General features: G+C 42.9%; 1 protein-coding gene across 3 annotated transcripts in view; it reads right to left on the reverse strand.

The window, feature by feature from the left end:
• Nucleotides 1–23,839, reverse strand: part of LOC124612328 (nucleobindin-2) — an 87,771-nt gene that overhangs the window by 52,167 nt on the left and 11,765 nt on the right. For all 3 annotated transcript variants that reach the window (XM_047140467.1, XM_047140465.1, XM_047140466.1), the window contains exons 4-5: nucleotides 19,284–19,508; nucleotides 18,403–18,576 (exon numbers count right to left, since the gene is read on the reverse strand). In XM_047140467.1, the coding sequence (XP_046996423.1) occupies nucleotides 18,403–18,576; nucleotides 19,284–19,508 (399 nt within the window). The remainder of the gene's footprint in view (nucleotides 1–18,402; nucleotides 18,577–19,283; nucleotides 19,509–23,839) is intronic.

Raw genomic sequence — 23,839 nt, forward strand, 5'->3', positions numbered from 1 at the left:
ACACCTGGGCAGGCAATACGACCAAAACCAGAGATAACCTCTTGACTAGCAGATATCACAAGGTGACAAAGGCAACAAGATCAGTAGCCTGGACTCAGCTCATTGAGTCACTACAAATTAAAACGTGATTGAAGGAGGTCTGTTTAATAACATGTATGGCTCTGTTAATGGCTATCAGCTGTGCCTTAACCCTCTAACTGCTGGAGGCGCACCATCTGCTTGGTGCGCTGAGGCGCTGCGGCATGTGGCGTAATCCGGCTACCTACGCTAAGTGCCTATACCTCGGAGCAGTCACCAGCACCAAAAAGGCCCGCGCTGCCCAACCTGCCCTGTGCTGAATACTTCTGGACTGATTACAACTCACACAGAGCCAGTGTGAATTTTTGGCAACTTTGAGCTTTAATATCTCAGGTAATAGTTTTTGTAAATAAATCAGATTTGGCTATCATGTAAACCTTATGTGTTATCTTAAGAAAATAATGAAAAGAATTCTATGGGACATACTGAGCCAGAAAATTGTAGGTAAAATCGGTCAATAAAATAGGCACCTGAAAAAATTTCGAAGTTTGGCTTCTTGCACCTCCTGGACTCATGGTGTGATAAACTTGAAATTTGGCATTTAGTAACCTAACAACACAAGGTTCTTAAATATAAAGTTTCATTTACATAGCACTTTCCAGTACTGAATGAATTAAAAGCAAAATCGAAGATTTTGTAAAAATATCAAAAATGCGATATTTTTGTACTGATTTTATAATTATGTGTAATAATGTTCTATAAAACATTCCAAGCTGTATAATTGGAATCAAAGTTCAGCACAAAAATCAGGCCTGAAAATAATGTAAGCTTCGGATTTGCATATCTAGTAGAGAAAATGCATGATGAAAATGAAATTTAGATTGCAATAGATTGATAGCACGAAGATATGGAATAAAAAATTTTATTCCCCAACTATATTCCAAGAATCTACAAATTAGTTGAAAAGATGTTGATTTTTATGAAAAGATGAAACGAGGGTATATTCGATACTTCTTTTATAAATACCTTTTTCTATTAATGCTTCAAAGCCAGTATCATTTGAACAACCAATTTTAAGCCCCCCAAGTATTGGCTAACAACAGAGGCAAAGTAGGAAGAAAAATTGCACTGAGAACAAAGCTTTAACTTTGGCATGTTATTTCTCATTAATCAAAGGCATTTGAAATCAGTTATGGAAAACAGGTTTTGTACAAGTAGACCAAATGTAATCTACATTTGTAGTACTAAGAATAAAAGAATATAACTGTCTATGTTATGTGTAATAATTTAATTGTATCGTACATGGATTAATACATGGGTTTTGTTATACTGGTGCAATGTAATTACATTTGCCACTGTACAGATATTACGCCATCTCAGTGACCAAGTCCATTCATTTGCCAGCAAACTGCTACATATGAAGAAATCAGGCATTGTTTGAATAATTTTACATCTTCTTTTCAGTCCGGGCTTTGAGATGGGCACTGGCAAAGTTAAAAATAGGTTTATATACACTGATGTTTTTAAATAATTCATTCAGAGGTGTCAATAAATTTTCTCAGATTTAGTTCGCAATGTTTAATAATGCTTCTTTGTATGATAAGCCTCAGAGCAAGATACAATGTGTAATGGAACATTTCAAGTTTTGCTTTGGTATCTAGTTTCCCAGCACACTTTCTCTTTCGTGCAAACCAGACGTCTGCGCATTAGCGTACTGTTCTACAAATGTTCACTCACAATAACAACCGGAAAATGTCTCCCTGTGAATCACAGAGGATTGTCGTCATCTTAATACCTTCCCTACCAGCTTTTTTCTGTTCTGCAGCATATTTTTCTACAATCTCCCCTATGTGAGAAAGGTGAAACTCTGCGAGTGACACTTTTTGCCTTGTTACCGACCGGTGGAGAGCATGAGCATTTAGAATGCACAAATCCAGAATGTGAAAAAAATATTTCTAGTATCATTTCACAGTCTTACGCACTAATCCCACTGAGCTCAGTAACATGTCACAACAGTCAACTGCACCCATTCCCAAATTGTAATCTACAATACATTGTGGGATCTTTATTTTTTCACCAGTATTTATGTCAGTCTTCTCTGTTTCAACGATTTGTGTTGTGTGGCTTGTGGTCAACATGCACACCTCTCTCTTTATCACACTACTTGATAGAAAGTATCGTGTCAGTAGACTTAAACTAGTTTCTCCTCGTTTTAACTTCTTCTGCAGTTTTGGCATGTTGCACCAATTCTTACAAACAGTGCCACATGCAGCTGTTCCATGGTTGTGAAGCGAGACGGATAGGTATGAGCTGGAGTACCAATTATCAACATGCAGAATATGATCCTGTTCCAAATACGGCCACATAAGAGTTGTCACTTTTCCATATATTGTGGAACGTAATTTCTGTTGTTGCGCCTGTATATACAATAAAATCCAAAATATACCCACTCTGACAGACACACAGTACAAATGTCTTTATTGCAAATCTACTTTGCTTGTTTGGAATAAATTGCTTAAAAGATAATCGTCCTTTGAACAGCAAGAGACTTTCACTTACACAAAGCTTGTGATGTGGACGAAATGAATTACGAAAAGTCTTACGAACTTTGTCAACAATCGTCCTAATTTTAAATAGACTGTCACCTCCAGTACTCGCAGAGTTACCACTGAAGTGTAGCATTCCCAGCAGCAGACAAAAACAGTTTCTGAACATAATTTTGCTGAAAATTGGTGTGCTCAAAAGTCTATCTCTGGACCAATAATGACTTAATTTTAACTTCTTAACTTGCAAATAGCAAAAAAACATTATTAAACATTAATATTAAATTCAGTGTGTTTCCACTTTGACAGTTGACAATTCACAGATTCTGTAGTATTTTCTCCGGTTTAAACGTAAAAACGATTTTGTTTCATCTGCAATAAGTTTCAACAGTTCTCCAGACATAAATATCACAAAAAATGAAAGAATGCTTGGGTCAGTATCTAGTTAATATTTCTGTCTTGAACTCAAATCATCAGAGTAATGGTTTAACAGCTGGAAATTTGTTTCTTTCTGGTAAACGTGTCACTTAAAGCACATTCTTTTCCGAACCATTTCACTGTCACTTTCTGATAACTGAGATTCAGATGAACTGCTGACTGTAATACTTGGTCTCCACTCTGACGTAAAGGGCTGAGGATTACAGCTTCGAGATTCTGTTGAAGACTCATAACTGCTAGCAACATCAGATAATTCACACTCACTGTCGCTCCTAATGAGCATATCCAGGATCTCACTATTTATGCAACCATGGTGGCATGACATTTTTCCCACAGAAAACAAGAAATCTGATGAAAACACAGGAAGCAAAGTAGAATTCTGCAAAGAGGAAAGACAGCAACAAACATATACGCACTCTCAAACTATACTGTCAAACCATTGAACAGCTACTGGAAGAGCAGGGTGGAAAAACAGCTCTGCGTCTTTACACGTCTGTCGTACTCAGGTAGCTGGGGACTCAGCGCACCTTTACTCATCCCTAGCGATGGAAAGGCTGGTGGCACAGTACACATCAACACATCCTTAGCGCTGTAGGGAAAGCTAGGGGCTGTGATTAACCACTCTGGGCACACCAGGGGAACAGTGAGGCATGATGAGTTAAAAACACTACACATTGCTGGCAGCAAATGTTGTTCCTGACTGGTGGGAATTGTAAAAGCATGTCCCATCCTCTACATGGTTTAAGAGCCATCAGTGTAAATTATGTGACACATTGATACTACTGTAAACAGAGATAAACAGATGGCATAAGTAATGGGTCCTTGAAGCAGATCAATCTGGATTTGTTGTCTGGATACTAACAAAAGAGCACATTCTAAGTAGGTTACGTGGAAGTCTCTGCACAAGCGCATTCCACGTAGTAGTTTCACCAGAGGGTGGACGTCAGGAGTCAATACCCCTTGAATGCAAAAAGAATTTGGTGTGCTGGATGATTAGGTAGTTGCCGAATGGTGATTACATACTGAAGAAGAGTTTGTATCATTGAATCTGAATAGGTAAGATCCTCATTACAGCAAGGAGACTGTCTATAGGGCTAGTCTGGAAGATGCCAATGGTCAGCCTTACTCCACAATGGTGGACTGGGTCCAATAATTTAACATCAAAGGTGCCACAGTCATAAATGAGGCAACAATGGTCCACAGTTGGGAAAAGACCAGAGCCCTGTAAATATGGAGGAGAGTACTACAATCTAAATCCCAAGAGATGTGGACAAGAGAGAGAGAGAGTGTTAAGCTTTCCATGCAGCTAGTCTTTAGTTGTCAAATACGGGACAGCCATGTCAGGTTTTTTTTTCTTTCTTTTTTAAAAAAAAAATAAAATAAAATAAAACACAAACCCCAAAAATCCATACACGACATCGACATCCAACTAATGCATGCCCAAGAAGAGTTTTGTGGCTGGATGGACCATGTTACGACGACAGAAATGTATGACTTTCATTTTGGAAGCCATGGGAAAGGGTTTTAAGTAGAGGCTCTTTGGATTGTGCCTTGGAGCTGACACTCTGCTGAGGCTACATATAAGGAGCTAAACCAAATCAAAAAGTCATCAATACACTCCTTGAGGGGACAACATGTATGGTCGAGGTAACTAACCAGTGACAGTAATGAGGAAGAGTGTAAAACTCAGCAAGGAGTCCTGCAGGACGCCATTGTCTTGGATCCTTGGAGGGGGAAGGGGGAGTTGAGTGATGTACCAATTCTAACCCAAAACAACCAGTGGAAGAATACTAGTGTACAAAAATTGGTAGAAGTAATCGGAAGTCCATGGAGGAAAAGTAACCTGTGAAGGCCCCAAACTTTGCCTAAGCCTTAAATATGTCACCAAAGATTGCAATGAGATGTTGGCACTTAGAAAAAACCTGTAGATTGCACTTTCTAATCAAACCAGATGGTCGATTGTGGAACATCATTTCCAGAAACCATGCAGAGGTGGACAAATGGTCCCGCAATTCAAGAATACAGTGTAATCCTTTCAAGCAGTTTGCATTCCACACTGGAGAGGCTAACTTGTCAGCATCTGTCAATGGCCATGGGGTTTTTGCCTGCTTTAAGGATTGGGGCAATGATACTATCACACCACTCTGAAGGGAAAACACCTTCTAGTCAAATATAGTTGAAGACATTGAGTAGACAGAGTCTTTGAGTAACATTCAGATGTTAGAACATTAGGAATCAAAAAAGCACCTGGGGCCGTATCCTGTCATGATTCAAGTGCCTGAAGGAGTTCTCAGTCAGTGGAAGGTTTGTTACATAATTCATTTCATGGGGAGGGGGGAAGGAGGGTAACAGATGGAGAGATTTCTTCATCTCCTCTTTTCTGTTCTTAAAAGACAGCCAGGTAAGAAAAGGATGCTGATGCTATCCCAGAGAGGGTCACATGGTGCTCAGCAGGAACTGATGCATCAGTAGAAATACTGCCACGAAGGAAGAGACCAGTTGTTTATCTTTGGCAGCCCAGTACACTGCAGAGCTTGGCTCACATCTGAGATGAAGAGGCCTATGTTCTCAACAGGGAGATATAGTGTTCCCAACATTCCTTCTTACTGTGTTCAATCAGGCAGCAATCCTTGGCACAGAGCTGCATAAAAGTGACAGGGTGATATGTGAAGGATGTTGCATGAAATTTACAGAGTCCTTCAATGAACATGAATAGCTGTTGCAAAGTCTTTGGTCCACCATGCAATCAACCAGCAGTGGAGAGGGCCTGTAGGCAGAGGAATAGCAGTTCCAGCAGAGTGGGTGACTGTGTCACGGACATCTACCACAACCTTGCCAAAGTACTCTGACACAGAGGGGACAAAGGTATTACAACTGCCAGTTAGGTCTTAGAAGAGTCCAACATGGTAAGTGGTCAGGCGATGACAAACAAGTGACAGGAACCAGAAAGTGGTCACTGTCACTAAGATCATTGTGTAGCAGTCATTATAGCGAAGCTTTGAGATGGGAAAGAGATCGAAAAGTTGATAACGAAAAGTTGCCATGAGAGGGACTGAAGTGGGTAGGAGTATTGTCACTGACAAGAAACAGACCAAGGTACGCAAAAAAGCTGATCAATCAGAAGGCTTTAGATGACATGGCACTTTCCCACAGGATGTGGTGTGCACTGAAAGCATCGAGTAGGGGACAAAGGGTTTGGGGGGCAGGGGGGTGGAGGGGGGGGGGGGGAGGGGTGGAGGAGAGAGAAGGAGTTGTTGGATATAAAGGTGTCATCTGAAGGAATGTAAGTGCCCAGCCTGGGCATTAAGAAATATTACGAACAGTTATCACTGGGGACATTTCCACTTGCATTGCTATTGTTTTCAATGTGTTATGGAGAAGAATTCACAGACTGAAGATATCTGTACAAACCAATATACAGACCTTCTATATGCTCTCTTGGACCAGTATGGTTCTGACAGAACGTACGGTAACATCGAAAAGCTGGAGACTGGTCATCAATGACATGTTTCTTGGAGAGTAGCACAGATCACAGAAGAGGAGTAAATTAGTTGTTGTCATAGTAATACCCATTGTAGTTCTATAGGATCATCATGTTGACAGTATCCTGGTTAAGCATAAAGTGGCCAGAAGGAAAAGCTATACCATAGAATCACTGTCTGCCGCCGGCGGGGGTGGAACACCACCACGGAACATTGGTTCAGAGTACAACGTGGAGGGATGTGGCACCTCCGGGGCCACTGGAGTAGCTCTCTCCTGAAATGATTTCTTTGTCTATTTCATTGTGTTTGACAGTTGAAAATCTTTTGAGGGCTTATCCACTGTGGGTGTAAAAGTAGAAGAGGTTCAGGGAGCCCTGGGATCCACAGTGGTTCCTTCAGCCACTGGTTGGTGTCAGGTCACTGGTCTGTTGGTTTCCAGAGAGAAGGTTCCTGAGAAGTAGTCCTGGTTGGTTGGTTGGTTAAAGGTGGGAGAAGGGACCAAACTACGAGGCCATCGGTCCCTTGTACCTAATAAAACAATGCCACAAGTCTGAGAATAAAACAGACGAAACATACAACACAAAACGGAAAGAAAGGAAAAGCCACCAGAACGAAGGGGAGGCAACGAACACTAAAAGGAACAAAAGAGGACAAGAAAACAGAGAAACGCTAGAAACAGAAGACAGTAAAACATGAAAGCAGATTACAGTGGCTGGCCAACCACGAGAATAAAAAGGGAAAGTCAGCCACTCTGCAACACATTAAAACCTCCACCCTAAAAGCACTAGGTTGGAAGACACAGAGGGACAAAGGACATGCACTAAAACCTATATAGAAGTATAAAACCCACTCTCACAGATAAAATGTAAAACTAAAGCTGCTATGGAGGCATTGTCGCCCAACGCCGAAGGCAGGGTGCTGGGAAAGTTAAAACACTGCTGCAGAGCAGCTAAAAGTGGGCAGTCATTTGGGAGCCACAGTGACACTGAGGTGTGTCCTCGCGACGGAGTAGGTAACCATGCATTAGCCACATATGGCCAATGTGGAGCCGGCAGAGGACAACTAATTCCCTGCGAGAGCCCCGCATGGAAGACTTCCACACATTCATAGTCTCCTTAATGACACACAGTTTGTTATGCATGCTGTTATACCATTCCATCCCCCAAAGCCAGAAAACCCTGTGGTGTAAGACTGAACGCAAGTCAGCTTCGGAGATGCCTATCTCCAGGAGGGGCTCTGTAGAGCTGCAGCAGCGTGCAGCGATCTGCACCCCAATTGGTGTTGCTCAGGCAACGGAGGGCATTGAGGTGCTGCCAGCACTTCTGCTTAAACTGATGAAGATAAGGGAGCTAAGTCAATCGAGTGTCAAAAACCAGTCCTAGGTTTTTATATGTCTCCACTACAATGAGTGGATTGTCATTAAGGTAAAGTGTGGGTTCCGGATGAACGATACGATGCCGACAGAAGTGCACGACACACGACTTTGCGGCTGAAAACTGGAAACCGTGGGCTAAAGCCCATGATTGGGCATTGTGGATTGCTCCCTGGAGGCACCACTCAGCAACAACAGTACTGGAGCAGCAGTACAAAATGCAGAAGTCGTCTGCATACAGAGAAGGTGAGATGGAGGGCCTGACTGCTGCCGCTAGACCATTAATGGCCACTAAAAATAGAGAGACACTCAATACAGAGCCCTGCGGGACTCCATTCTCCTGGATATGGATGGAACTATGGGAGTCACTAACTTGGACACGGAAAGTACGGAGCGACAGGAAGTTTTGGATAAAAATTGGGAGTGGTCTCCGGAGACCCAACTCATACAATGTGGCAAGGATATGATGTCGTCAAGCCGTGTCATATGCTTTACATAAGTTAAAAAAGATGGCAATCAGGTGTTACTGTCTGGAAAAGGCTGTTCGGATGGCAGACTCGATGCGATGGTCACAAGATTATCAGTGGTAGAGCAATCCTGGCAGAAGCCACCCTGACATTGAGCCAGCAAGGCATGTGACTCCTGGACACGACCCAACTGCTGACATACCGTACATTCCAGCAGCTTACAAAGAACGTTGGTGAGGCTGATGGGCCGATAGCTATCCACACCAAGTGGGTTTTTACCGGGTTTGAGCACTGGAATGATGGTGCAATCCCGCCACTGCGATGGAAAGACACCATCATACCAGATCCGGTTGAAGATGATGAGAAGATGTTGCTTGTAGTCAGATGAGAGATGTTTTATCATCTGGCTGTGGATCCGATCAGGCCCAGGAACTGCGTCGGACAATGTGTAAGGGCACTGAGGAACATGTAGTGAATGAGAGGATGCTCCCTTCCAGCCGCCGTTTGAGTGTGCGAAAGGCTGGGGGTAGTTCTCCGACGCAGAGGCTCAAACAAAGTGCTCGGCAAATGCGTTTGTGTCGGTACATAACTCGCCATTTATGGTAACACCGGGGGCAGCTGTTGGGGCCTGGTACCTGAAAAGACGTTTGCCCAGACTTGAGAAGGTGCCGTGTGGCACCCAATGGTAGAGACGTATCTCTCCCAACACTCCTCCTTCCATTGTTTGATAAGGTAGTGAACACGGGCACGGAGGCGTTTAAAGACTATGAGATGCTCCAGGGAAGGCAGGGTGTATACGTGGACAAGGAAACAAAATTCCCGGATTTCCCGGTTAAAAATACACTTTGTCCCGGGTGACAATATATTTTCCCTTATCAATCCTTTGAACGGTTATGGTTTTATACACAGGCGTACAATTTCCCGGCACTTTAGAAAACAAAACTTCGATGCGCTTTTGTAAGCCGTTCGTAGTTCATGTCACGTGATCTCGCCAGCCGATAACAGTGGATATTCAGAGCACAGGACACATGATGTAGCCAGCCAACAGCAACATCACCGTTAAGTAGCATGAACACACAAACAGCGAAAGTTAATAGTTTAAATTAATATAAATAGTGTTGCTACAAGAAAAGCAAAGCTTTCACATATAATATTGTTCTCAAGCAGCAAGAGAAGCTAAGCTTTCGCATATACTGTTGATCTTTTTTGCGCCTGTTGCACTTTAAGAAATCACACAAATGTGCCAGTAAAATTTTTAATAATGACATAAATGTCTGATCTTTAGGGTTCAAAATTCGTCAAAATGGCTCGTCATCAAAGAGTTGATTTTTAAATGAGAGTCAAACCCTCTGTGATTTAATAAATTCATGGTACATTCTTGCACTTAGTTCACCTTACGTAAAAGGATATTTACTTTGAAAGTAACGCTTTTAAACCACTATTCGCGATATTTTCCCGCGGTCTGTTAGAAATGGGTTAGTTTCAGCAGTTGCCAGAGAGCGCAGATAACAGGCGACACCGCGCTTGGGTAGTTATCATGACGTACAAAGCCTGTATGTACGTACATATAAAACATTGAAAGATCATACATTATGTCATAAAAGAAACAAGACATCAGAGGATACTGCAAGAGTATCGAAATTTCGTGAACCATATAAAAATGTGCACATTTAAAGTGCATACTTAAAGTGCACATTTGTATGTCCAGATTCACAATGAAGTAGACCTCAAGCTGAGATTAAGCTTTTCAGTGTGGTTTTGGGGATGTAAATTTTCTTGGAGTACTAGTACTGTATTATATCAAGTTCGGTTCTTTATTATGGCGTAATGTCATACGTGCTAGAAAATGAAAACGTGTACTTGAAATGCAGCGAACAGTTGAAACTAGCCAATACTGTGGAATTAAACATTTCGTTTCAAATACATTGACTGCCTCTGTGGAAAAGGCTAACAAAATTCAAATTTCTTTAGCAAACAGACAAAAATAACTTCATTGTTCCACAAGGCGGTTAATGCTCGACTGTCAGAAAGGTGGAAATAAAATCAAATCTGAAACTAATGACATATTCTAGCCTTCCGTAATTATGCGAGAGTGCTTTAATTCACTTGATAGCTCCCGGCCACAGATATCTGTTTTGTTTTCATTTGATGTGAGAGTAAACAAAGCAGAAACAGCATAATCACTAAATGTAAACACGGGTCATATGGAGACTACCCACTATAACTCAGACTGCTCTGTGCATCAGCCTCGGATCTACGACATTTGTGAACCAGGTCAATACTAAAAAAAATCGAATTTTCAAAATATGTTCATCTTGTAGCGCACCATCTTTCTGAAAAGTCCGAAACATAAAATATATGTATTCGAGGAAATGTAAGACATATTATTTGGTCTTAAAAGTATGACAAAGTGCAGTGCCATGACTCTTTATAAAGCATTTTTCTACTGCACGTCCAAACTATAATCAGGAGAGTGGAAATTGAAATGTGCTGTGGCGCCTCTCCTTCTCCCAGTCGGCCGGTTTGACAGCCTGCCCCTCTTTAAAAAAATCTCGCAATTAATAGCGGATGGGATTATTTGTAATCGAAAGAACAAGAATTCTTCAGAAAATTGAACTTTTTATTGCCTATTAGTTAACAACTTGCTGTTTTGTGTGGCATAAAATTAAATACAGGATATACAAAATCAATACTGACAAGAGATAAGCAAGAAATTACACATTTCTTCAAACCTTAGCACCTAGTATTTTTTTTCTCTCTAATCTTGCTACAGCTTTACATGGCATGCTTTCCTTTCTGTGAACGAATATATTACCTCATCAAAGTTTGTCAAATGTTTTGCTACATGAAAAATCGAAATGTCGTTATCTAATACTGAAAAAGCTGTTAATACAAATAATACCCAAGACTGATGTGGTTTCTCGATCTGATTTCGTCTATTTTGTCACTGTCTACTACATAAAACAAAATAGGCCTTTCTAATATGGTAGCAATTTTGTAACACACCAAATAAACAAGACTGTTTTGGCACAATGGCCATTTTTATAACATGACAGAATATAATCCAAGAAGTACCAATAACAAATGCCTATTAGGCCTACAACAAGCAAAAAGCTTTATGTTCGGAAATAGTTTCACATTTCATTCATACGCACCACCTTCTCAAGCATAAGATCGAAAAGTAATATTACGAAATTTTTATACAAATTTGGAATTGTCTTATTTTTCCATAATTTGTGTTGTCCCCGTTTCTTCTCCTTCCTCATTCTAACAAACAATCTTGTCATCACCAATTCTGTAGCTATTGCTGCCATTGTTAAAATTTGTTCACCAATTAACTTCACTAACCCTGCCAGAATCACAGGTTTAGTTATCCCGCGATTATTTTCCGGTTAGGTGTTATTACGTGTTCGAACAACACATTTTCCGCATTACTTCCAGAATAGAACTTACGCAACTGCTAGCCGGGGACTGTACTACTGTTCCTTACAAGTGTAGGGATCTGGCCAAAACCTTTCTGTCAAAATTTTTTTTCTTGGATACACTGAGAAGATAATACGTAATCTTTCTCACCTGTCATTCCTGTCAGTCGTTTATTTCCATTCTGGTAGTCTGAATCTATGGATTTCGCTAGTAATTATAAGAATGCTGATCATTCGCAAACCCAATCAACCACATAATCAGACAGTGATTGGCATTCATCCGTTCGGCTTTACTCCCTCAGCTCGTATAGCCCCGTCCCCTTTTGTCTGCGGAAAGTTTATTTCTAGATGCGATGAGGATTCTCCTGACAGAAACATCATGTACACTATGCATGCATTCAAAAGTCAGCTTATGATTCATTCAGAAATCAACTTAAAATGTGTTCAAAAACCAACAGGGAAGCGTTTCAAAATCATATGAATAATTAATAGACAAAATTGCGCTGGATGCTAGGCGCTTTGTGAAACAAGTTTTTTTCCTCAAGAATATGAATTTGGTGCCCCGTTTTCCCGATAGCATCTAACTGCTTGCTGCGACTGCTTGCACAGCGAACAGCCACATTCCTGTAGCCACAAGCGGGAGAATCTACTACTCAAATGCGACTCACTCAACTGTGAATGCGCATTAGCCCACTCGTAACTGCTAAAATGAATCTAATATAAAACCCTTTGACACGTTTTGCTGTTGGCAGCCGCTTGCATGAGCACTGTATATCGTTGTTGTATGTGGCGCACTTCCTTTGCAATTTAAGTTATTTTCGTTTTTTTCTCTTGTTTATGTTTTATTGTTGAAGTATTATTCTGCAGTAGCGGGATACAGTAATATCCTTTGTTAGAACATCGGCTCTTACCAGTCAAAATTACAAAAATTTAACTGAAAACTAAAACAATGAAAAATTCCCGTAATTCTAAAAATATCCCGAGTTTTTCCTGGTTTTTTCCCAGATGAAAAGATTCCCGGGTTTTTCCCGGCTCTCCCCGGTCGTACACACCCCGGAAGGGTGCCGCTTATGCTGCTGTAGAGCTCGTCTACGCTCCTTAATTGCTTCAGCAACTTCCGCTGACCACCAAGGGACTGCCTTACGCCTTGGGCACCCTAAAGAGAGAGGGATCGCATTTGCTGCAGAAGAAACAATTGTGCTAGTCACCTGCTCAACCATCACATCGATGTTACCATGTGGGGGAGATTCAGCAGTGACAGCAGAGTTGAAAGTTCCCCAGTCCGCCTTGTTCAATGCCCATCTAGGCATGCGTCCGTGTGCCTGAAGCTGGGGCAGTGACAGGAAGATGGGGAAGTGGCCACTAGCACACAGGTTGTCATGTGCTCTTCAGTGGATAGATGGGAGAAGTCCTGGGCTGCAAATTGATAAATCAATGGCCGAGTAACTACCATGTGCCACACTGAAATGTGTGGCGGCCCTAGTATTTAAGAGGCAGAGGTAGAATTGTGACAGTAAAGTTTCGACATTCCGCCTCAGCCAGTAAGCATGGTACCACCCCACAAGGGGTAATGGACATTAAAATCTCCCAGAAGTAGGAAAGGTTTAGGAAGTTGATCAATCAGTGCAGCTAATACATTCAGGGGTACTGCACCATCTGAAGGAAGATATACACTGCAGACAGTTATTTCCTGCGTCATCCTTATTCTGGCAGCCACAGCTTCAAGAGGGGTTTGAAGGGGTACATGTTCACTACAGTCCGAGTTTGAGACATAAACGCAAACTCCACCTGACACTCAATTATAGTCACTATGGTTCCTGTAATATCCCTTATAGCTGCAAAGGGCAGGGGTCTGCATTGCTGGGAACCAGGTTTCCTGGAGGGCAATGCAGATAGCAGGTGTAAAGCTTAACAGTTGCCATAGCTCAGCCAGGCGGTGGAAAAAACCACCGCAATTCCACTGGAGGATGACATCGTGAGACTGGGAAGGCATGGAACACTCAATGAGGCAGTTTACGCCTCAAGAGTCACCTGCTGCCACCGATTTATTGCCTGAGCAGTCTATATCCATTGTGAATGAGGGTCTGGCGAGGTCTAGGTCCTCAGCGGACGCCGAAATCTCCACCCCATCCTCAGCCGCAGAGCTTGTAAGTAGCGGTGGTGTGGGTGCCACCGCAATTTTCTTGGTCTTAGGGGTTTTCTTTTTGGATTTCTCTTGGGTTTCCTCCCTGGCTGGGAGGACTTCACTGGCTCAGTCTCCAGAACTGAGGATGAGCGTGAAGTCCTACAAACAGCTACTTTTGGGCTCTTCAGCCACTGGTGGGTGTCATCTTTCCCACTAGCAGAAACCTGGGAAGGGAGTGACCTAAGAGACCCCTTCCTAGCGAGAGAAGCCGAAGAAGACTTACGCTTTTCCGGCTTAGAAGTGGGGACGGACGTCCCCGATGGTTGCGCGTGTGTGTGTGTGTGTGTGTGTGTGTGTGTGTGTGTGTGTGTGTGTGTGTGTGTGTGTGCGCGCGTGTGTGCGTGGGGGGGGGAGTTGTGCTCCAAAGTAGCTGGTGCAGGAGCAACAGGGCGGGAAATGCCCCCTTCCATCAAGGGGGCAGGTGTAGTCTTCTGGCTCTGAGAGGTGACCTGGGTTGGCGGAGCTGATGGTGCCAGAACTGTTGTAGCAGCGGCGTAAGACAGTGTCATACGCACAGGATACAGGCCTTCAAATTTTCTCTTAGCCTCAGTGTAGGTCAGACTGTCCAGGGTCTCGTACTCCATGATTTTTCTTTCTTTCTGGAGATTCTGCAATCTGGCAAGCAAGGTGAATGGTGTTCTCCGCAGTTGACACAGACGGGAGGCAGCGCACATGGAAGATTGGGATGTGATGGGGGTCCGCAATCTCAGTATGTGATGCTGAAAGTCATATGACTGAACTTCCAGCATTTAAAGCACCGCATAGGGGGAGGGATACATGGCTTTACATCACTGCGGTAGACCATCACCTTGACCTTCTCAGGCAATGTGTCACCCTCAAATGCCAAGATGAAGCACCAGTGGCAACCTGATTATCCCTTGGACCCCGATGGATGCGCCAGACAAAATGAATGCCTAATCACTCTTAAGTTGGCGTGCAGCTCGTCGTCAGACTGCAAAAGAAGGTCCCTGTGGAATATAATACCCTGGACCATATATAAGGTCTTATGGGGCGTGATGGTTACAGAAACATCCCCCAGCTTGTCACAAGTGAGTAACTCCCGTGACTGGGCAGAGGATGCTGTTTTGATCAAGACTGACCCAGATGTCATTTTGGACAAGCCCTCCACCTCCCCGAACTTGTCCTCTAAATGCTCAACAAAAAACTGCGGCTTCATCGTCATGAAAGATTCCCCATCAGCTCTCGAACATACAAGGTACCGGGACAAGTAAGATCCGCTGCCACCCTTAGCCTGATGTTCCTCCCATGGTGTGGTCGAGGAGGGGAACGATTTGGGGTTGTACTTCTGCGCATTGAACTGAGCTTGTGATCACTTAGATACTGCTGGTGTTTCACAACCAGCAAGAGATGATGGACTACGCTTCATTGTGTGTCATGCACCCTGATAACACCCACTCCAACCAGGGGCCCTCCCCACGGGCGCCACCCAGCCGCAGCAACAGCCACCTGGGAGGATGGCCATTGCCGGGAGTCCCGATGCCCCAGGGGGATGGGCATCTACCCCTTAGCATACATGGGGAGTTAATGGCGCAGGCATCAGCAGAGTGATCCCTGTGTGGTCAGGGGGCTACAACCAACAGGGTAAATGACGGCCCCACCACAACACACTGGCTACCGTGCTGGATATCAGGTGCAAAGAAATCGATGGTCATCATCGTCGCAGAAATCGACACTGCATTGTGCATGGTGGAAGACGCACCCAGGCAGGTGTCCTCGCCCAAGAGATGGAGAATGGGCAGGACTGCAATGCGATGACGAGAAAGTGGGCTAAAGATCTCAATGCGTGATGGACACGATACACCTTGTAAGACGCCCTTCCCCAATTGGCTTGCTCTTCAGGAAAATGTTGAAGAATGGAGGTCAAACCCTACAGGGGACCACCACATAAAGACCAAAACATGTGAAACTCCATTTAGTTGCCTCGTATGACAGGTAGGAATATTTCGGGCCTATTCTAACACCCGGACCTGTAGGGGGAAGGGAGTCCTGTTAACAGTACATACCAGATGAGAATGCTACTTCTTTAGCAGGTTAAGGGGAGTGGTTTCCAAAGATGGTGCATCAGGAACCATGTAAAGCCTTCAGTTCCTGTAGTTTGTGTCCCTTAATTTGGGTATCTCACTTCAGGGATACAGGAGGGTGGTCATTCCCACAACTGATACAGATGCAGTGAATTTTCACAAAATGGCCAGCAACAGTCTACACAAATTGGGTTATATGTATACCTGGAAGACATACAGGGTGACAATTACTGAGCTACATGAACTAAAATCGTCATAACTTATGAGTGGTTTGCATTAGAATGTTCAAATTGCACTTTTGGCCACGGGGCATGATGGGAATTAGTAATCACTGTATGGTTTGGTTTAGCGACAAAGCCCTCTTTAATTTGGATAGGTTTGTCAATAAAAACTGGTGTTTTCTGGGACAGAGAATCCACATTTCACGATTGAGAAGTCTCTTCACCCTCAACAGGCGATGGTGTGGTACACAATTGTCCAGCCACAAAATAATTGATGTAATATTCCTTGAGGGCACAGTTACACTACCTTCATGTACCAAATGATACATGAAGATTTTGGAAGAGGATTTCATCCCCATTATCCAAAGCGACCATGATTTTAACAAGATGTGGTTCATGCAAGACAACACCTTACCCCATTGAAGCAGAAGAGTATGCCCTGGAGCAGCTCTTTGGGGACCGCTTTCTGGCTCTGGCGTACCCAGAGGCCACTGGCATGGGCCTTCACTGGCCACCATGAATACATGCAATTCCTTTTTGTGGGGCTATATTAAAGACAGGGTGTAGAGCAGTAACCCCAAAACCATCGCTAAGCTGAAAACAGCCATTCAGGAGGTCATCAACAGCACCGCTGCTCCAACACTTCAGCGGATCATAAAGAATTTCGCTATTTGTCTGTGCCCCATCATCGCGAATGATGGCAGGCATATTGAACATGTCATGACCTAAATCCAAATATCTGTAGCAATGTTTACATGTTGAATAAAGCATGTGCATGCCACAGTTTGTAACTAATTTACTTTTTTTCATGTAGTTCAGTAATTGTCATCCTGTATGTTGAAATGTTGACATTTAAAGCAACACAATGGGGGCGAGGAATATGGCTTCACAGCACAACAGGGAACTATAATTTTCACCTTCTCTGCAGTTGAATCCTCCTCAAAAGCAAAAGATGAACGATCCACTGTCAATCTTACTGTCTAGCGGGCTTTGATGTACATGTTGTACAAAGTGGATCTCTTGATTCCCCAAGTGTTTACACAGTTCTTTATCCATCTGCTGTATCACGTCCAAGTGAAAAATTAAACCCTTCATCATGTTTAAGTTCTTATTAGGTGTTATGGTGACAGATGCACCACCAAATTGTTTACAAGGGAGTAATGACCACGACAGGGTAGGATGTGCCATCTGAATTAAGGTGGAGCCACTTCATAATTCAACAGGGGAAGAAAGTTTGCACATTTTGTTTTTAATATTCTTCACAAAGAATATTGACTTAGCAGAGAGAAAGGACCCTCCATCTAGGTGCGAACCAGGAACTGAGGGGAATAAGTGTCTGCAAGTTGTTTGGTTTTACATTCCCCCCAGTGCATGGCAAAGAGAGCATTCCTGGGGCCGCAATGAACTGAACTTAACTGTGGTCTGTTTAAAGAGACTGCTATAAATTCAGTCCTTTCACGATTCCAGAATTCTGCCAAGGTATTGCCTCCTCAAGCACCTACTCCTTGATATGCACAGAGAGGTGACATCTCTGGCATCGAAAGTGCAATCCCTATGTGGTTAGGGAGCTAACACTATATGGGTACCTGATGACTCACCATATGGACTGGCTACCATGCTTGGTATCGGGTGCCCTTCTCCTCACATACTAAATTCCTGGAGGAAAACTGGCAAGGGTGGGGATCAAACCCAGTTGTTGGGACCAACATACAATAATCACAATACACTGTGCAAAACAGAGTGATGAAATGGCAGAAGCCGTAATCTATGTCCCATGAGTGAGTTAGGATGTCAGCAGGGAATCTGTAATACAAAATAAGTCTGACAAAAGATAAAATCACAGTGTGAAATTGCTGCACAGGAAAGGAAAAAGTATTTCAATAGCTTAGGGGCCCATACTTGCCACACGTGTACTCAAAAAAAAAAGAGTTGTGAGCCGCTTGGCAGGGCTTCCACACCAAATCAACTATAGGGGCTCCAAAACAGTCTCAAGGGCCCTATGATCAACAGTATCAAGGTCCTCTGGGTCTTCACATGGACTGGGGAATCTAAGGTTATTGCCTCTATTTGGGTTATCTCGGACTGGGGAATCTAAGGTTATTGCCTCTATTTGGGTTATCTCAATACAATTTATGGCAAAGTACTTAAAAATAACTTAAGTATATAGTGATACAATTCAGTACTACTAATTTTACTAACAAGTTACACTTACTGGTTCATGAGCTTTCTGTTTCTTTTCCTTCTCTTCTATTTCCTTTTGAAGCTGCTGCTTATGTTCCTCATCTAAATTTTTTAATTTCTCTTGTTTCTCAAACTCCTTCTGCATTTCATATTCTTTGAACTCCTGCCTTCTCTTTTTATCAGCTTCAGCTAGATCAGCTGTTGTCTGTGGGAAAGAGATGTCAGAATTATTTACTTTCTCTCAATAGCACGTGACTAACACCAGACCAGTCTGTAATAGCATGATTCACTACCAGCAGTTATGAGTCTGACTATGATAACTTATATCAATTTCATTTCTACTGTATAATATTTTATTGGCGTTGTTGATGGCCATGAGAGGAGAGGGTGTGGAGTAGGAGTAGGAGTAGGAGTAGGAGTAGGAGCAGTAGTAGTAGTAGTAGTAGTAGTAGTAGTAGTAGTGGTGGTTTTGGTGGTGATAGTAGCAGTAGGCCCTCAGGTCCAGTGGCCAGAAAGAGTGGCCTGTGTGTGCAAGTGGTGCTTCTTGTGTGTGTGTGTGTGTGTGTGTGTGTGTGTGTGTTCTATAATGGGACAACTTTTAGTAGTCTGTTTCATTGTGCCTGTTTGTGAATGAATGCCTCCTTTATGTGGAGTTGAGTTACATATAAAATGTTTCTAACACTGATACTCCCTATCGATTGACCTATCCCTCTTGTCACTTTTCCTCAACTTATTCTCAGCTCTTTCATCTAAGTCAATTATTAATCTAAGTGATGTCTGGGTCTCCAACTATGAATCTTGTGTTTTGTTTCATTCATTGCCACCTATCCTGGAACATTACTGAAAATTTTGATCTATGATTTATATTTCTTAGCAATAGAATGCTGGTATCTTCATAATGTCCGTACTAACCTTTGCAATTAATTTACGCAGATCTTCAATCTCAAAAGTATGAGGATTTGAATGATCAAGATGTTCTGGTGGTATCTTGAGGTGTTCTGTGTCAATCCCATTACGAAGTTCATATTCTTTGATTGCCAAATGTCTGAGCCGTTCCAGTTCTTGACGCTTCAATTCATCTAGTTTTGTGCGCACTTGATGATTCACATATTCCAGTTCTTGAGCTATTTTGCCTGTCTACAAAATAAAAGTGTGACTGCAGAATACTGTAATATATATGTAATTATATATAGAAATAAAAGCTTCAAAAATGCAGGCTAACACTGAAACTTCAATCAAATAGTCTTTCACAGCAAAGAATACCTCAGTTATCAGAAGAAACACTTGTGATAAGAGTTTGCAAGTCACTCTCATAAATACAATGTGGAATAACTGTTCTCTGATAGCAGTTAGAGCAAACAACAGAACTAGGACGGTTGCCTGTTTGGTGTAGGCCAGTGCCGTTTTGTCACTGCTGCCTCTATCCCATACACTATATATATCATTGTATGAAACACTTACTGTTACCATGATGCCTTTCCTGCCCTGTGATCTACAGAGGCCTGGCCCAAATGCACTGCACCATTGAACAGATTGATGCTTGGAAGTACAACACTGTAAATGCCCTTTTTCATAAATTTGTACACAATATTGTACAATTACACTCAGGAATGCGACCAAATTTTTATCTGTTTTGTTTTTTATTCACACACTGATAATTACCTCCAATGAAAGCTTACAAGGGAATGGTCCAATTCCACATGTCACAACCTGCATTGAAATTTGTTGTATATGAAGAATACATCAAAAGAAACACAACGTCAAAATTTTAGCTGCTAAGACACACCGCAAATACTTTTAAAAAATTGTTAAAATTGCCAAATTTGTAGCTCACCAGACGACTGGAGGAATGTACACCCCTACTGCAGCTACAGCAGACAGTGCACATGCAACACGGCAAGCACCTAGCTTTGACTGATGCCAAATTGGTAAACAGATAATGTGGCACAATGTGAATGGAATTGTAAAGCAAATTTTAGTTTCCGCTAACAGTTACTCTGACAAAATTGTTCACAGTTAATATTCACTCAAATCTACACTCGTGTATATCCATAACACCTTGCAGCTGCCTCTGCAGTATCGCAAAGTGTTAACAATGGCAAAAAAACTCTATTAATTTTCTGTTTGTTTATCTCATACATGGTTGTTAATAGCATCCGTCTTTATGTAGGATCCAGTTTCACAGTAGTGTAGAAGCCAATTAATGTTTTTAACCTCACAAAGATTAAATATGAAGAATGTAGTATGCAACTGAAATCACCTATTTCCTATGAACATCTACATATGTGTTATTTATTAGTTAATTTCTTTGAAGTTCATTTGAAGGAACTGAGATTAGCTAAAAATTGTGTGGAAAAAATTAAAATAAATAGAAAATAACAGACGATTTCATGAACTGAGGTTTGAATGATGATTGTTGTGCTAATTAACACCCAGAACAAAAATACAGTATCTTGCCAGCTCACGAAAACGTGAACAATATTAACTTTCAGTGACAAAGAAAAGGCTGTAAATTTTTTGGTTAAATTAAGGAAGGAGACAACACTTAAAGTTAAGCAGTGTGCAAAGCTGTTTTCATTTTAAATCTGAAAGTGAACTATAAATACACTCCTGGAAATTGAAATAAGAACACCGTGAATTCATTGTCCCAGGAAGGGGAAACTTTATTGACACATTCCTGGGGTCAGATACATCACATGATCACACTGGCAGAACCACAGGCACATAGACACAGGCAACAGAGCATGCACAATGTCGGCACTAGTACAGTGTATATCCACCTTTCGCAGCAATGCAGGCTGCTATTCTCCCATGGAGACGATCGTAGAGATGCTGGATGTAGTCCTGTGGAACGGCTTGCCATGCCATTTCCACCTGGCGCCTCAGTTGGACCAGCGTTCGTGCTGGACGTGCAGACCGCGTGAGACGACGCTTCATCCAGTCCCAAACATGCTCAATGGGGACAGATCCGGAGATCTTGCTGGCCAGGGTAGTTGACTTACACCTTCTAGAGCACGTTGGGTGGCACGGGATACATGCGGACGTGCATTGTCCTGTTGGAACAGCAAGTTCCCTTGCCGGTCTAGGATTGGTAGAACGATGGGTTCGATGACGGTTTAGATGTACTGTGCACTATTCAGTGTCCCCTCGACGATCACCAGTGGTGTACGGCCAGTGTAGGAGATCGCTCCCCACACCATGATGCCTGGTGTTGGCCCTGTGTGCCTCGGTCGTATGCAGTCCTGATTGTGGCGCTCACCTGCACGGCGCCAAACACGCATACGACCATCATTGGCACCAAGGCAGAAGCGACTCTCATCGCTGAAGACGACACGTCTCCATTCGTCCCTCCATTCACGCCTGTCGCGACACCACTGGAGGCGGGCTGCACGATGTTGGGGCGTGAGCGGAAGACGGCCTAACGGTGTGCGGGACCGTAGCCCAGCTTCATGGAGACGGTTGCGAATGGTCCTCGCCGATACCCCAGGAGCAACAGTGTCCCTAATTTGCTGGGAAGTGGCGGTGCGGTCCCTTACGGCACTGCGTAGGATCCTACAGTCTTGGCGTGCATCCGTGCGTCGCTGCGGTCCGGTCCCAGGTCGACGGGCACGTGCACCTTCTGCCGACCACTGGCGACAACATCGATGTACTGTGGAGACCTCACGCCCTACGTGTTGAGCAATTCGGCGGTACGTCCACCCGGCCTCCCGCATGCCCACTATACGCCCTCGCTCAAAGTCCGTCAACTGCACATACGGTTCACGTCCACGCTGTCGCGGCATGCTACCAGTGTTAAAGACTGCGATGGAGCTCCGTATGCCACGGCAAACTGGCTGACACTGACGGCGGCGGTGCACAAACGCTGCGCAGCTAGCGCCATTCGACGGCCAACACCGCGGTTCCTGGTGTGTCCGCTGTGCCGTGCGTGTGATCATTGCTTGTACAGCCCTCTCGCAGTGTCCGGAGCAAGTATGGTGGGTCTGACACACCGGTGTCAATGTGTTCTTTTTTCCATTTCCAGGAGTGTAGAAAAAGATATAAGAAGCATGAAATATGCATCAAAATGGAAATGGCAAAAGCGTGAAAAAAACTATTTGGAAGATATGGAACTGTCATTAACAGGTAATGCTACAGAGAAATTTTTAGATAGCGTGAAAATGAAGCTTCTTGTTTTCCCCTAAAACGCTGAGTATAAAGCCAGTCAGACCGATTTCGAGCAAGAAATGCATTCAAGGCAAATTAGGAGCAAAAATTTAAAAAAGAACTGTTTCGAAGCACAAATTATGTATCTGACATAGCAAAATCAGGAAAAATGTGAGAGAATAACTTTCAGTACTACATCAGAAACATCTTCTGACCAGTTGCAGAAAATAATTCACTGCTTTTGTTGAACTTGTGGTCTGGACGCCACAACACCTCTGCCCTCAAGAGAATGGTGTAAAGACTGTTAACATAATTCAGATACCATCTGGACTGAAAGTATTATTCAACCTTTCCAAAGAAATTTTTCAACAGTGTAAAGGATGTGAATGTATGCTTTCCCGGCATATACAGCTGGCAAAGAGTTCTTCGGGTTTCGAGCCGGGTGGCAGTGTCTTCAAACTGCGACGTTTCGACGAGTTACATACTCATCATCTTCTGGCGAAGTGCCGAGACTTTGTGGATGCCGGTCCCCAGTTTGAAGACACTGCCACCCGGCTGGAAGCCCGAGAACTCTTCACCAGTGTAAAGGATTTTTTCAGAAAACTGTTGAACAATATAATTTTCAATAGCTGTTTGTGATTTCAGGTTTATCAGCATAATAGTACTGCTAAACTTTAGTCATTTGTGCATAGTCAGTTTGCTTCACCACCATGTTTTACCAATTTGATCAAGTATGCAACACCACATGCAGAACAATGGCCATGACCATTTCTCATGCATCCCAATTCTGTCTAAATATAACTAGTAATAACTGTGACATGCTTTCTTTTAACAGGTTTAACTGATGTAAGGACAATGTTAGTTTTCATTATCCAATAGACAATTCCCATTATTGTGATGACTAGGGAATAAAGAAGTTAGTAAATTACACACCATTCAAAAAATTATCGTATGAACTGTACTACAGGAACTGTTATAAAATATCCTGTCAACAAATTAAAATTCCAAATTGATCGAAGTCGTTTGTATTGTAACATCATGCACTGCCTTGATTTTCTTTCCTCTACTTGTTTAAATGTCTCTGAGCACTAAGGGACTTAACTTCTGAGGTCATCAGTCCCCTAGAACTTAGAACTACTTAAACCTAACTAACCTAAGGACATCGCACACATCCATGTCCGAGGCAGGATTCAAACCTGCAACTGTAGCGGTTACACAGTTCCAGACTGTAGCGCCTAGAACCACTCAGCCACCCCGCCTGGCTTCCTCTACTAGTCACTTGTGCAGTAATTACATCTGCAACAGTTTAGCTGTTGATATGAACT

The sequence above is a fragment of the Schistocerca americana genome, chromosome 4 (genome assembly GCF_021461395.2).
Source record: "Schistocerca americana isolate TAMUIC-IGC-003095 chromosome 4, iqSchAmer2.1, whole genome shotgun sequence".
NCBI lineage: Eukaryota > Metazoa > Arthropoda > Insecta > Orthoptera > Acrididae > Schistocerca > Schistocerca americana.